The sequence below is a fragment of the Lutra lutra genome, chromosome 2, assembly GCF_902655055.1.
Source record: "Lutra lutra chromosome 2, mLutLut1.2, whole genome shotgun sequence".
Lineage (NCBI taxonomy): Eukaryota > Metazoa > Chordata > Mammalia > Carnivora > Mustelidae > Lutra > Lutra lutra.
Window position 1 is genome coordinate 126,228,468 of NC_062279.1, and position 16,149 is coordinate 126,244,616.

The 16,149-nt window shown below is 37.7% G+C and overlaps 1 protein-coding gene across 2 annotated transcripts in view; it reads left to right on the plus strand.

Moving 5' to 3' along the window:
• Positions 1-16,149, plus strand: part of HSPA4L (heat shock protein family A (Hsp70) member 4 like) — a 53,170-nt gene that overhangs the window by 1,069 nt on the left and 35,952 nt on the right. For both annotated transcript variants that reach the window (XM_047718399.1, XM_047718400.1), the window contains exons 2-4: positions 528-725; positions 13,105-13,162; positions 14,722-14,862. In XM_047718399.1, coding sequence (XP_047574355.1) covers positions 528-725; positions 13,105-13,162; positions 14,722-14,862 — 397 coding nt within the window. The remainder of the gene's footprint in view (positions 1-527; positions 726-13,104; positions 13,163-14,721; positions 14,863-16,149) is intronic.

Here is a 16,149-nt window from a genome sequence, read left to right on the forward strand (position 1 = left end):
AAAGGCGTGCCTGTGGTTGCCACAAACAACCCAAAAGCGGTGCTTCAAAACACTCTGGCAACGCGCGGGGTCGGCCGGCTGCCTCTCACCTAACCCAGTCGCAGCTCTCCGAGCGGCCGCGCGATGGCGAGCAAACTCCCTTTGCTTTGCGTCCTCTCCTCCCTGATCCTCCCCGCTCCGCCTTCTCCCTCCCACCCTAGGCTGGCTCGGCCGCCTCCATTTTCCAGATCTTTCTCGAACCCTCGGCTTCTCGGGCAGCCGTTGCCCGAGTACTGACGGAAGCGGCCGAAGTGGAGGCGAGGAGCAGCCTCGGGTGCAGAGCGGCCGCTCGCGCACCTCCCCGGCGGCCGAACGCGCAGGCGCAGACCTCTGTAACTGCCGGTTGGAGGCGGTCGAACCGCAGTGAAGAGAGACCGAGGCGGCGGAGCCTGCGGCGAGGGAGGCCTCTCTCCTCCTCTGGTCCCGGACGCGCTGCCCTAGATTTAACGCGTAGCGACTTCGGGTCATTTCTCCTCTGCTTCTCGTAGGACTCCCAATTCTTGGAGCAACAGCTCAGAAAAGGACGCTGTTCCCACACGGGAGGCTTCAGCACCAGCTCCCCGACGATTCGGCGGCGGGATGTCTGTGGTTGGCATTGACCTCGGCTTTCTCAACTGCTACATCGCTGTAGCAAGGAGTGGCGGCATCGAGACCATCGCCAATGAGTACAGCGACAGGTGTACCCCGTAAGTGCCTTGGCTTGATCGTAACCCCGATCCTAACAAACGTTTCCTCCCGACCCTAACAAACGTTTCCTCCCGACCCTGCATGGGTCCCGCCTGCTGGCTGCTGCTGCTGCGCGCCGAACCTTGTGATGACAGGTGCAGTCCATCAACTGCAATCCCTGGAGACCGCTGGTTGGCGGGCCCAGGTGGGAGTCGGACTTCATCGCACTGCAAAGCTGCTTTTCCTTAAAGGACAAGGGACTTCACTCTAATAGTTGGCGCATCTCCTTTCTGTACCCTCTCACGCCCACATCCCCACCCTGCCTCTGTTCCCCAGCGGGCCTGCTTTAGTTTTCCGGGGGAGTGGGGTGGGGTGGTGCAGAACCTCCTCGATATCCTGAACAAATCTATGAAAAGATGTCTGGTTACCTCTAGCGGGGCTTGCTGGGGATTACCGGCCGCGGGCGCGTATCTCCCATTAGCTGAGCAAAGAATTCTTCATTCTGCCCTTCCTCCTTTCCCCATCTCTCTGCGTGACGGCTTTTCAGAAAAGTAAGAAAAAGAAAGCTTAGGCTGCACACATCAGAAGATGAGTTGCAGGTTCATCTGGCCCAGAAAGCCCGCCCCCCCCCCTTTTTTTGCTAAGTTGTTGAGGTGTTCGGGGTTTTACCCCGTGTCCTTGAAAATTCGTGGGAATTGGACTGGTTTCCAGTGGCGTATATTGATGATTCATTAATAGGGAATCCGGGATGGGAGTTGTTGGCCTCCTGAATTGTATTGGTAATGTATGTCCATGAATGGAAAGCGATGCAGCCAGAACCTATCCAAAGCGAATTTCTACAGAGTGAATTATAGAAGAATCAGAGGCGGGTGTCCTGTATAAACAGGATCGTAGAGTGATTCGTTTATGAACACTTAATGAAAGATTTAGGAGTGGCGTTATGTCACGGAAACATGTTTCTACACGTTCCATTGTTTCTCTGGTTTGCGAATGTTTGTTGGCAAAGAATAATTAGACAAAGAGTAATTAAGACATGTCTATGAAAAATTAGCCTTTTATTGTCAGTTCCTGTTACTGGTAATTTTGTGAACAAACCAACTGTTCATGTCTTCCTTTCTGTGGAAAAGTAACTAAACATCTTGATTTGATGCTTTAAGATGACCCGAAATATGTAAATATGAGACTAATTTTAAGATCCCTCTTAAGCTAAATGATAAAATTACTATGATTGTATGAATAATTTAAAAATATGTCAAGATGTTGAAGAGTAGCTGACTTGAAGCAGTCTGTGCTTTGGTTTCTTTCAAAGAATATTCTGGAAGGTTTTATATCACTTTTTTCTAGATATATACATCATATTCTGTTGAAATTTTACATGTTTAAATTCTCAGGTATGAGCGTAGATCAGTTAATCCTCATAGTACTGTTACAACTTTTGCTTCCTTTTATGTCTTTTTCCAGCCTTTATGCACAATGAGAGGCTTAAGCAGAAATTGTGAACTGTTTCATGACTTTATGTCTGCAAGATCTTGTTTTAAGCCACAACAGATAGAGGCTGCCAGAAAAGAAGCAGTAAATTCCATTGTCCTCTTTCAACAGAGTAGAGGTTAATGGGGGGCAGTCTCTGGCCTCAGGGACTTAAGACCATGGAGAAAAAGTGAGGGGTAGCATGGATATTCCTCTAATCGTTAAAGTCTTATCCTAAAAGATCACAAACCAGAACTGTAAGACAGATGCTGCATTTCCGGCTCAGAAGTCTTATTAGCGAGTCCATTGACTCTTTAAAGAACCAGGCCAGACTTAATTCTTTAAAAATTAGACTGCTCATTTTCATGTTTCTTAGACACTAACATTGGCTAATTCTACATGGCTGAGATCTAATATATTTCTGATCTGTGTGTAAGAGTCACTAATACCTAGATTTAGTGAACCTAGTCCAAACTAGAAAATTACTAAGGTGGAAGTATTCTTAGCTTGTGTTAGCAACCCTGCCCCTCTTTTCATGGCTGTGTACTGTGTACCTCAGGATCTTTTATTGTTACTGAACTAATACTTCACTGTAGTCTATTCTTACACTATATTTACTCTGTGGAACTTAAATTATTGAGTGAAAACATATCTTTTCCAGGTCCCTGGACCTTTGTTTATTGAATATGTTATCTTGCAAAAAGCATAACTATTGGAGAACCTGTATATTTTCTAATATATCACAGTATTTAATGATATAAACTAGCTTTCAAAAACTTTTTTCCCCTGTTCCAGTCACTGACACCAAGGTAATAAGACATAGATGTTTCCAAATACATTACAAAAGGACCTTGTGGAAAGAAGAAGGAAATGTTCCATTTAGTTCGTTTTGGCATTTATGCTTTTTAACATTTTTTTCATTCTTTAACATAATTATACATGGGAAGGTCTGGTGAATAAACCAAGGACAGTTTTTTGTTTTTGTTTTTTTTTTTAATAAAAAAAATTTTTTTAATGATTTTATTTATTTATTTGAGAGAGAGAGAGCGAGCAAGCATGAGAGGAGAGAGATCAGCGGGAAACTCAGACTCCCTGCCAAGCAGGGATTCCGATGCGGGACTCGATCCCAGGACTCCAGGACCATGACCTGAGCCGAAGGCAGTTGCTCAACCAACTGAGCCACCCAGGTGCCCCAACCAAGGGCAGTTTAATGGAAAAGATAATTGCTTAAGTTTTGGCCTTGTGTAAAGTTGGAGGGCCTACTGGCTGCTCTTCTCCCATGCATAAATTGAAGAGGGGGAAGGAAATTAACATGCATAAGTTGAAGGGGAAAATTAATTTCAGAACATTTTCTTATTTAAAGCAATTGTTTCACAAATAGTACATGTTCATTGTAGAGAGGTAGACACATTAAAAGATTAAAGGAAAAATTTAATTTCTCCGCCCAGAAATAAAACTTCCAGATGGTTTTCTCTGTGTTTCAAGGATCGATTATACTTTTTGCACTTATATCCTGTTTGGTAACTTTTATGTAATACATACTTCTATAGCATTAGTTTCAGTGTTTTTGTATAATCCTTTCTTTAATTCCATCCCTTTTTGGACAGTGAAGTTGTTTATATATTTTTTTATAAGCCATACTGCAATAACTATCTTTGTGACTGAATTTTTGACCCTTATAATTCTTTCAAATTAATTCTTAGAAGTAGAATAACTGAATATGCACATTTTGGGATGTTTGTATTCAATTAAGCATAGATGTGGGGGATTGGAATTTCCATCCCAGACTTAATTATATCAAAGTGATTAGTTTCATGGGAAAAGAAAACTGTAGCCAAGAACCTTCATTCAATATTAGACTAAGGCATGTGATCAGCTAAAATAAAACTTTTGTTGATAATAGTGATTGGTATGTGACAAGTGTTGTGCTTCTATTGTCATATGCATTATATCAATTCTGTGAGTTTGGTAATACTAGCTTTTTGCATAACCCTAAAGCAAACTTAACTGTTTTGGCCACGAACTTGTAAGCGATGAAACTGATTCAGTTTCAGGCCTCTTTTACCCCCAGAACCCCAAAGTCCTTCCATTATCCATTGGTATAAGGATGGTATATCCATATTAGGTTAATGGGGACACAACAATCAAAGGAACAAATTATCTGTCTGAGAAGCATCTTTGCTCTAGTATCAATAAATTCACCTGGTTTTGACTAGTTTCTAAGAACTGTTTTAAAATGCTTTTAAGTTATTTTAAGAACATGTAAAAAATCTTATTTTGTTTAACAAATTCATTAAAATGCATAGCAACACAATAGGTTATAAGTATATGGAGGAAAGCAGTGTGGAAGATTGTAAACTACAAACTGCATATTTCTTGTGGGTAGAATTATGGAGGATGTGCTTTTACCACATAACGTGTAAGGTTTTGAATTTTTATGAACATAATTTACAATAAGGAAAATGGAGTTTTTTAAAATGAAAGTATTTCAAGACATTTTTGTTAGGTGTATTTTTCAAAATTCTGTATGATCAGACTGAATTTTCAGTTCTCTGGTTTCCTGTCCTCATTTTTCTCTGTTTCTTTACCAGTGCATGAATAATTTGGAAATATGGGAATATACTGTTTTTACCTTACTTTTAGCTGTCCTCTTCAGTGCATACAGATAGAAATCACTTACTTTGGGTTATTAAAAATAAACATTTTTATACATAGGAAATGCCAAACTCCAGAAGTTAATAGTAGCTATAGTTGGGTAGGAGGAGAACTTTTCTTGGTGATAGCTGTTGGGGAGGTGGGGGGAAGGGGAGGCTTTAACATTTAAATATTCTTTGTATCATATGAATTGGCTTTGTATATCTTACTATGAGCTTATGTTAACTTTGATTTAAAATATTTTAAATACATCCGAGAAAGTAAATCTCCAGCCCTTCCCAGCCACCTAATAAACTTTAGTATGTATGCTTTTAGTTTTATACAAGTGTATGTGTATATAACTGGTATGTTTTTCTGTGCGTTTTTTAATGAAAGTAGAATTACATGGTATGTATTTTGCAACTTTTTCTCAAAATACATTTTGAACATCTAAAACTCGTGTGTATAGTTCTAATTTACCTCATTTTTAATTTTTTTTTTTAAGTTTTAAAATTTCAGTTAACACAGTGAAATATTAATTTCAGGTGTACAATTTAGTGATTCAGCACTTTCATACAGCACTCAGTGCTCATCACAAGTGCATTCCTTAATCCCCATCACCTGTTTCACCCATCCCCCCACCCACCTCACCTCTGGTAACCATCAGTTCTCTGTAATTCAGAATCTGTTTCTTGGTGTGCCTCTCTTTTTTTTAGCCTATGCTGGTTTGTTTTGTTTCTTAAATTACACATCTGAGTGAAATCATACAGTACTTATCTTCCTCTGACTTACTTCACTTAGCATAATACTCTCAAGCTCCTTTGGGTAAATACCTTGTAGTGCAATTGCTGGATCATAGGGTAGTTCTATTTTTAACTTTTAGAGGAACCTCTCTACTGTTTTCCACTATGGCTGCACCAGTTTGCATTCCCACCAGCAGTGCAGGAAGGTTCCCCCTTTCCACATCCTTGCCAGCACCTCTTGGTTGATTTGTTGATTTTAGCCATTCTGACCTAATTTACCTTGTTTATTTAAATGGCTGTACGGGGTGCCTGGGTGGCTCAGTGGGTTAAAGCCTCTGCCTTCAGCTCAGGTCATGATCTCAGGATCCTGGGATCGAGCCCCGAGTCAGGCTCTCTGTTGGCGGGGAACTTGCTTCCCTTCTCTCTCTCTCTGCCTGCCTCTCTGCCTGTTTGTGATCTCTGTCAGATAAATAAAATCTTTAAAAAAATAAAAAATAAATGGCTGTACATCCATTGATAAGTGCACTATTAGTGAATGTTTCAAATTATTATTTTGCCATCGACAAAAACAAAAATTCAGTGAGTATCTTTGTTTTTTTTTTTGTTTGTATTTTTAATTGTGCTAAGTAGAATGTAAAGACAGATGGCTCACACATTAGCAAGGCCAAAGCTAGGACTATAAAATCTTTTAGTGTGAATATTTTCTATGGTAAAATCTTTATTGCCTTGAATTTGTGGATGAGGAATTCTGAAAAGTTTCTAAAAGGCAAGGAACTATAAGTACAAATGACATACTATTGTGAGTTTAAGGTATTTAGCATGCTATGGTAGTCTTTCGTATATAGTCACTACAATACAAATTAATCAGCATAGCTGTGTTCCAATAAAGCTTTATTTACAAAAATAGGTGGCAAATAGTAATTTGCAAACCCCTTATCTAGTCAGTCATAATCAAAAGAGCTTTAAAATTATGGCACATTGCTATTGGAATTTGACCTTTGGATTTTAAGATAATCAGCTTTTAAAATAATGTATCTAATAGTTAAATACATCTAATTTAATGTAACTAATCAGCTTTTATAAAGTATGTCTATGTAATTATAGTTGACCCTTGAACAATATGGGTTTGAACTGTGGAGGTCTGTTTATAGGTAGACTTTTTGTTTTGTTTTGATAAATACAGTACACTACTGTGAATATATTTTCTCTTATAATTTTCTTAATGTTTCTTTTTCTCTAGCTTAATATAAGAACACAGTGTATAATACAACACAAAATATGTGTTAACTGTTACCATTAAGGCTTCTGGTCAGCAGTAGACTATTAGTAGTTGTGTGTGAGTTAAAAATTATACATGGATTTTCTTTTTTTTTTGTTTTTGTTTTTGTTTTTGTTTTTGTTTTATTTATTTGACAGAGAGAGATCACAAGTAGGTAGAGAAGCAGGCAGAGAGAGGGTGAAGCAGGCTCCCTGCTGAACAGAGAGCCTGACACGGGACTCGATCCCAGGACTCTGAGACCATGACCTGAGCTGAAGGCAGAGGCTTAACCCACTGAGCCACCCAGGCGCCCCTATACATGGATTTTCTACTGTATAGGGATTCAGCACCCCTAACTCCCTCACTGTTCAGGGTTCAACTGTGTGTGATTTCTGTTAATAGCTTCAAGTTGTGAACCAGTTTGTTTATGAATTAGGCACATTTATTAAAAGCATTTTGAAACTCATAAAAGAAATTTTTATTTTTTATATGTTAAAAAGTTTTATCCATTGTCCATACTGAAGGACCGGAAAGTTTTTGTTATTACTAAAATCATGTATGCCTAAAAGATGTCTTTCTTTTGGGGACACCTGGGTGGGTCAGTAGGTTAAGTGGCCAACTCTTGATTTTAGCTTAGGTCATGACCTCAGGGTCCTGGGACAGAATACCCCTGCCCCAGTCAACTCCACTCTCAGCTGGGAGTCTGCTTGAGGATTCCCTCTCTGCCCCACCCCTCCGTGCGTAGGCATACATGCTTGTGCTCTCTCCCCCTCTCTCAGATCTTTAAAAAAAAAAAAATTGGTTATTTTTCTACGTGGCAAGCTAGAAAGCAAATGGCAATCAGAAGTCTTTTGGAGAACATTCCTCCCCCACTTCCTTCTGGGGCAATTTTTTCGAGATAGTTAACCTTGAAAAATAACCATATGTTTTCTTTACTGCAGAGCTTCTCAAATCCGCTTTATAGGCATTGAAACACTCCCAAAGCCGAATGTTTTTCCCAACTTATTTGAATCTCCAAAGAATTATATTCCATAGGACATTATTTGGAAAATGATGCTATAAGACAGTGGTCTCAGGTGGAAATTTTGCGCCTTAGGGCACATTTGACAATATCTGAAGGTACATTTTTGGTTGACACTCTCGGGGTGAGGAATGGGGGGAGTGCTTCTGGAATCTCAGGAGATGACCCCCTGACTTAAATCAGTTGATTGCCCTTTCATATCATTATTCATCCTGCCATTGTTTTCTTAGTATGTACTTGACAACATTAAGAGGCTATAAATAGTAATTTTGATTTTATGGAAACTGGCAAGGGAAAGCTGACAATTTTTAAAATAGGGTTATTTTTAAAATGAAAGTGGTACAGTCAAGAGGCTTTGAATCCTTCGTGGAGACTGACAAAGTGAACAAATTTAAAGAGTACTGACCTCTTAGGTGAGAAATCTCAGAGTCTTTTGGCAGTATGTGTTTTCTCCAGCCTGATCATGATTGGCTTTATAAAAATAGGCTCTATGAGAGAGAAAGAAAATTAATCTTAAATTTTAAGGGAAAATACAAATACAGTTTTGTTTTTTAAAGATTTATTTGAGATAGTATGCCTGTGGAGGTAGTCAGAGGTAGAGAGGGAGAATCTCAAGCAGACTCTCCACTGAGGGTGGAGCCCAAGTGGTGCTTGATCTCACAACCCCGAGATTATGACCTGAGCCAGAATCAAGAGTTGGATGCTTCACTGAGCCACCCAGACGCCGCAAAATACAACTTTCTTAAATTAACACTTACCATTTGATTTTTATGCCCCTCATCTACCAAAAGTGACATAGGACATTTAGAAGTTTTGTTTGTTTAGAAGTTTGTGGCATTTTCTGAGAATCTGGGATTACCACTGTGGTGGCAATATCAGATTAGAAATTAGAGATTTAAGATGCATTGTAAATTTGTTTTTAGGTATAAGATGGAATTTCTAAATAGCAGTTGAAATAAAGTATAGAAAGTATGATATAAATGGATTATACAATATATATTTGGGTAAAGTATTGAATATCCTTTCTATTAAAACTTTTATGTCAGCCTCTGAGGAGGTATGGTATAATGTGTTTCCTTGTGTTAGTAAAGTCAGGTAAAAGTTTTGAGAGATGCTAGGTATTTTGATTCCAGAATCTTTTTGAAAGAAAATCAAGGAAGGAGTGTTAAGCCCTTTTTTAGCTATGTAAGGAAGGTTTTCTGTGTATTGAAACTAGGTATTTCCAAGCTGTAACACTAAATTGTTTAAACTTTAAAAGTTGTCTACTTTTAACTTCAGAGAATAATGTAACTATATAGCTTTCTCTGTGAAGTGATATGTGTGTGCAGCATGTTTCAAAGAATTTAGCACTTAATAATAGATCGCTGAATCTATTATTTGGCTTCAGTGCTCTAAGAAAAGTTAACTTCTTGAGAATCAATCTTAAGAATAAGATTTTCGGGGCGCCTGGGTGGCTCAGTGGGTTAAGCCGCTGCCTTCGGCTCAGGTCATGATCTCAGGGTCCTGGGATCGAGTCCCGCATCGTGCTCTCTGCTCGGCAGGGAGCCTGCTTCCCTCTCTCTCTCTTTCTCTCTGCCTGCCTCTCTGTCTACTTGTGATCTCTCTCTGTCAAATAAATAAATAAATAATAAAAAATTTTAAAAAAAAAGAATAAGATTTTCTATATACTCAAGTGATGGTTGCCTAGTGTTAAAAAATTAAAAGTATTCTTAACTGTGTCCAAATAATGGACTAGAGAGAAGGACAGATTATAATAAAGTAAGCTAAAAGAAGGCAAATCCATATTTTCTCTGATGAACTTTAGGACAGAATGCCAGCCATCCACATAAATAACCATATTAGGTATGCAAATACCTACTCTAGCAGTGACTATGTTGATCAAGGAGTTATTTGGAAGAGATCTACTTGGGTGTCTCAAACATATCTCAATCTCAGCATGTCCAATGAGCACTGCAATGGTCCATCTCAAACCCATCCATTTTACAGTGTTTTCTGTCTCATTAAATGACACCACTCTACTCTCTTCTGCAAATGGGAAACCTAGATATTAGTCACGATACTTGCTTCTTCCTCTTATATATTCCAGCTCTGTTCAGTAAAAATGTTAGCAATATCCATAAATGTTTTAGTAGTTACACCAAAAAGATAAGAAACAGGTGAAATTAATTTTGATATTTTTGATTTAGCTCAATATGTCCAAAATCTTATTTCCATATTTTAAAATCAGGTATTTTATATTTCTTTTTAAATATTAAATTTTCAAAGTCCAGATTATGTTTCACACTTAAAATGAATACATCTCAATTCCTACTTGCCACATTTCATGTGCTTAATCATCACATATGGCTGGTGGCTACCATATTGGACAGTGAAGATCTAGTCTGTCACTAAGTCCTCTGAGTTGTACCTCCTAAATAACTCTTAATTCCTTCTCTCTCTCTCTCAGCTGGCATCATCCTGATACAGATTACTGATAACTTCTAGCCTTCCTCCCATCAGTACACAGTGGTCAAAATGATCTCTCCCAAATCTTTTAATTCCACCCCCATCATCATTTACTCTTTAAAATCTCATCGCTTCTTCGGGTTAGCCTTTCCTGATACTCCTCCTCTAGATCAATTCTATTATCTACTCATCGAGCATCATGTACACCCTCTCTTGTAGCATCTAGTTTACTTTCATTTGTGTGAGCACTATAAGTTCCAAAAGAGCCAAAACCATGTCTTTTTCCCCTTGCTATATCTTTAGTAACTGAGTGCCAGACGTAAAGTAATTATTCAACCAAAACTGTTAACTGATGAATTTAACTGCTTGCCCTCCTTGAAAATGCTGTGGCTCCCATTGTAACAGTATCCTGTTCAACCCTTAAAAAGCACTGTTTTGGGGGCACCTGGGTGGCTCAGTGGATTAAAGCCTCTGCCTTCAGCTCAGGTCATGATATCAGGGTCCTGGGATCGAGCCCCACATCAGGCTCAGCAGGGAGCCTGCTTTCTCCCCCCTCTCTCTCTGCCTACTTGTGATATGTCTGTCAAATAAATAAATAAAAATCTTTAAAAAAAAAAAAAAGAGCAATGTTCTTAAGACTCTTGATCTCAGCTCAGGTCTTGATCTCTAGTTTTTGAGTTCAGGCCCCATGTTAGGCTCCACACTGGGTATGGAGCCTACTAAAAGAAAGGCATTGTTCTTGGATCTTTCCTCCAGTTCATCTGCTGTATAAGCAGCGATTGTTCTTTATTCAGAAGCCTTTAATTCACTTTACCTACTGAGATAAATTTCAAATTTATAACTTGCCATTTGAGGCTCTGTGTAATCTGACCCCAATATTATAAAAATGAAACTAGCTAAGTTGTATTTTTCCTACTCTCCAAATAAACATTACCCTTAGGAGCCATCTTTCTATTCATTCAATAAGTACTTTTACTATATTACCAGATAATGATCAAGGCCAGTACTATCAAGTAGAACTTTCTATTCTACTGTGTATCTCTTCTGTTGTATTGTATAATCTGTTCTCTCTATACTCACTGGTCGCATATGGCTGTTAAGCCCTTGAAAGTTGACTGTTGAGCACTTGAAATGTGAATAATGCTGAGGAACTAAGTTTTTTTATTTTGGTTAAATCTTATTAGCCATGTCTGGCTAGTGGCTACCATATTGGATAGTGCAGATCAAAGGAATGGAGCACATGCTATCTGCCCTCATGGAGTTCATACCCTGGTATGGAGATAGTCAGTAAATAAACTGTATCAGATGGTGATACATTATGCAGGAAAATAAAATTAGGTAAACAGTAGGAGATCTATATGTTGGGAAGGAGCAGAAAATGTTTATGTAAGATAGAAAAGGTACTAACTGACATTTGAGCAGAGATATGAAAAAAGTGACTGTAAGCCATGTGGATGGGTATATTTAGAAGTGTTCCAGAGATAGAGAATAGCATGTACAAAGGCCCTGAGGAAGGAGTGTGCTTACCTTATTCTAGAAATAGCAGAGACTGGTGTGTCTAGATTGAAGTTACAGGGTAGAGCAGCCCAGGACCAGACCAGGAAGGATTTTATTGGCTGTTAAGGAGACTTAAGCTTTTGCTTTGTGAAACAAGATGCCATTGGAGGGTTTCAGCAGCTGAAATTCATGACCCTAGTCTTGAAGAGAATCACTCTGATTATTGTATTGAGAATAGGTATATACCTACATACTGAGAATGTCCTTTTGGACAAAGGACATTTTACATATTAAAATTTTTTCTCTTCTTTCAGATCTTAATTCAGAAATTACCTCTTCCACTTGCTTTTCCTAAGCTTTATCATATAGAAGTGACCATTCTTTTTCACTAGTATTCATGTCCATATGTTCATAGTCCTATATGTTGATTTTTTTCTGTAGACTATAAATTCTCCAACAACGGTGATTGTAGCTAGTATACACATAGTGCTCCTAGTTATTGGTTGAATGAATGGTACCTCTAGTTACAACTAAAATCATGGAAACAGTTTCTTAAATTATAACACGAAATGATACTTGGATGAAAATGTTGCTCTATAATTGCTTTTATAAGCAGATTTATATCTAAATGCAGTAATAAAAAAAAATAGCATGGTGTCCAAACCATTTACCCATATTCACTCATTTAATCCTCTTACAAACCTGTGAGTAGGTATTATCAGCACTATCTTCTGGATGGGAAACTGAGACAAATAATGGTTAAGTAATTTGTACAAGATTACAGAGCTTGGATTTAGATCCATGCAACCTGGCCTTACTAAACACAGTTAATTTTTTTAGTAGGTCATAGACCTACTAAACAATTTTGGGAGCCAACAGAGCATTGCCAGCTATTAGCAACATTTATTCTAAAAATTCTAATGTTCTGACTTTATCTACTGTTCTATTACTTATGAAATAAAACTATGCAAAATTCTGATGTTCATTAACCTATTTTTAGAATATACATCATTAGGGTGCCTGGGTGGCTCATTGGGTTAAGCCGCTGCCTTTGGCTCGGGTCATGATCTCAGGGTCCTGGGATCGAGTCCCACGTCGGGCTCTCTGCTCAGCGGGGAGCCTGCTTCCCTCTCTCTCTCTCTCTCTGCCTGCCTCTCCATCTACTTGTGATCTCTCTCTGTCAAATAAATAAATAAAATCTTAAAAAAAAAAAAAAGAATATACATCATTATGTTAATCCATTTAATTCATTTTTTTCATAACAAGAGATAGAGTAATGGCATATCAATATAAACATACCATGGGAACAAACTTTGTGTTTTTCCCTTGTTTAGGGCCTGTATATCTTTGGGATCAAGAACTCGAGCCATTGGAAATGCAGCTAAGAGCCAGGTAAATTGTTAATGTAGATGTTTTGACTTACAGGAAGAATTTATTGGAATCTTGGTAACCAAGCTACCACTTTGTTAGTGAGAAAAGAGAAGGAGAGAAATTTGACAGACTCGAATATCTTTGTATTTTAATAGATATATTTTGCTTTGGGGTTGTAAAATATTTCTTATCTTTTATTTTTTTAAAAGTCTTATTTAGTTGTGAAGTTAGGGTGTATAACATCACTTTTTCCCCTGTATGGTCACTTTTCTAAGAGATATCCTGTCTAGAATATACACTTCAACAAGTAAGCAATGTCTTTGTAAAAGAAGGTGGGATATATGGAAGAACTAATTTCCAGAGTAACCCAGTGTGGCTACTTTTGCATGGAATCTGCTTAAGTGTTCATATTTCTAAGCTTCCAAATTGCTTATAAGTAGAACATTTACTTTTAATGTTTTTTGTTAGAGGTTCATTTTCCTCAGACTTTATTTCCCTGAACCAAAAGCCCTTAACAATTACTTCTTATATTTTAATGTGTACCTGGGTCTTCTTTTTGTCATAAAATAACTTTAATAGGTCTTTTTTCCCCTCCTGACTTTATGGGAATAATTGACTCAATTATCTAGGAATTTTTGCTTAAGACTTTCCTCAAGGTTGTCTTCTAATTGGCCTATATATGAAAATGTTATCTTCTACACTTTCATATTGTACATTAACACATGTTGAGTTTGTGCCAAAATGACTTCTTCACTAAAGTTTACATCTTATATTCTGTGTGATCTTCTAAGCGTATCATAGATAACAGAGTCGCTATAAAGAATGCAAACTAAAGTTACTCCTCCTAAAGAGGCCAATGTGGTAATTCAGCGTCCCTGTAGCTTTCATCTTGTAACTTGTAACTGAAGAGCAAGATCTGTTTGACTTTAACTAAGAGGACAGTAACTAGATCTCAATATTAGTGTATAGTTTGAGCTAGATGTTCTAGTTAAAAAATTAATTTGCTAAAATACAAGCCATTTGCAAATTCAGACACTTTATCTTTGCGTCATGCTACATGGAAGGAGTTTAAATTTACCAGCCTAGAAGCACTTCTTAACCGTAAGAAATTTCATTCTCACTACATGGGAAGTTTCACAAAGAACTAGATATTAAGAGGAAAAGAAAAAGGGGGCAATGTGGAAGAGTGTTTCAATAAAAACTTAGGAAAGAAAGTGGAAGAAAGAGAAGTCAAACGTACTAATTCACTAAAGCAAAAGGTAAGGAAAACCAAACAGATGAGCTGTAGATAGATTTTCACTGTATTACTCGAAAAGTTTTACATTTTTGTTCTTTCTTTTTTGAAAACATTAATTTTGAGTCTACATTCCTAGGATAGGAAGAGAATTTGTGGAGCAATATATAAGATGCATACATTCTTATTGTATAATTTTACTGTCAGCTGGAAGCCAGACAAATGATTGTGTATTATTCTAAACTTAAATGTGTAGGATAAGGAGACTTGGTGGTCTTAAATATTAGCATAATGTTGATTTTGCATTCATTAAATATCAATAAATAAAAGTGTTTACTGCCAACAGATAGTCACAAATGTAAGAAATACAATTCATGGCTTCAAAAAGCTTCACGGGCGATCATTTGATGATCCCATTGTGCAAACGGAAAGGATCAGGCTTCCTTATGAACTGCAGAAGATGCCTAATGGAAGTGCAGGAGTTAAGGTAAGCTTCTCAGAGTACAAACGTATTTAAATTCAAGAAATCAAATATAATATTGCCTGTTTATAGTTTTTTTCCACTAGACCTAGTATGTATGTACAAAGATTCAGTTTTTGTAGTAAGCTTTAGTGAGTGCAGAATAATTACAATTGGATAATTCTTATTTTTATTTTTTCATTTTTTTAAAGGTTTTATTCATCTGAGAGAATGAGCAGTGGGGAGGGGCAAAGAGGGAGAGAGAGAGAGAGAGTGAGAAGCGGAGTCTTTGCTGAGCTGGAAGCCCAATGCAGGGCTAGATCCCAGGACCGGGAGACCAGGACCTAAGCTGAAGGCAGATACTCAAGCAACTAAGCCACCCAGGTGCCCCTAGATAATTTTTTAAATCCAGACAATACTTTTATTGTCAAGAAAAAATTATTTGAGGGGCGCCTGGGTGGCTCAGTGGGTTAAAGCCTCTGCCTTCGGCTCGGATCATGATCTCAGAGTCCTGGGATCGAACCCCGCATTGGGCTCTCTGCTCAACGGGGAGCCTGCTTCCCTTCCTCTCTCTCTCTGCCTGCCGCTCTGCCTACTTGTGATCTCTGTCAAATAAATAAAATCTTAAAAAAAAAAAAAAAGAAAAAATTATTTGAAGAACTTTTAGAAGTGAACAGTATTTAAGCAATAAAGGCAGAGGCATAAGTGATTTAGAAAAATAGACTGCATAAGTATATTAATTGTTATATTAAAGCAAACTCTACTTCCAAATAAGAGATGGATTCTTGATTTTTAATTCTACATCCTGAGATGGTAAGTTATAGATTGGTTAACAAAAACATGGTAGCATTTGTGTTTTTTACCTTAAAACAAAGTTACCATATGACCCAGCAGATTCCCTCTTCGTTATATAGACCAGAGAATTGAATGATGTGTGCACACAAAAACGTGTACCTGATTTTCATGATAGCATTGTTCATAATAGCCATAAAGTGGAACAGTCCAAGTATTCATCATCTGATGAGTGGTTAAATGAATTGTGGTACCTATACAGTGGAGTATTTAGCCATAAACTGGAGTGACTTCATAGAGATGAACATGGCCACATAAATATACATATATACACTTACACACACGTATGTTGTGCTGCTTGAGAAAAGCTCTTCCAGAGTTTAGTGTTACAGAATAAAATTTGGTTCACTAAGGACACAGAAGTAAGACATAACTTTTTCTTCAGTAAACTAAATGTAGTTATTATATGGGTCCCAGGGTAACTTTATATTGCTCATAAATTTATTGGTTATTATAAAAGGG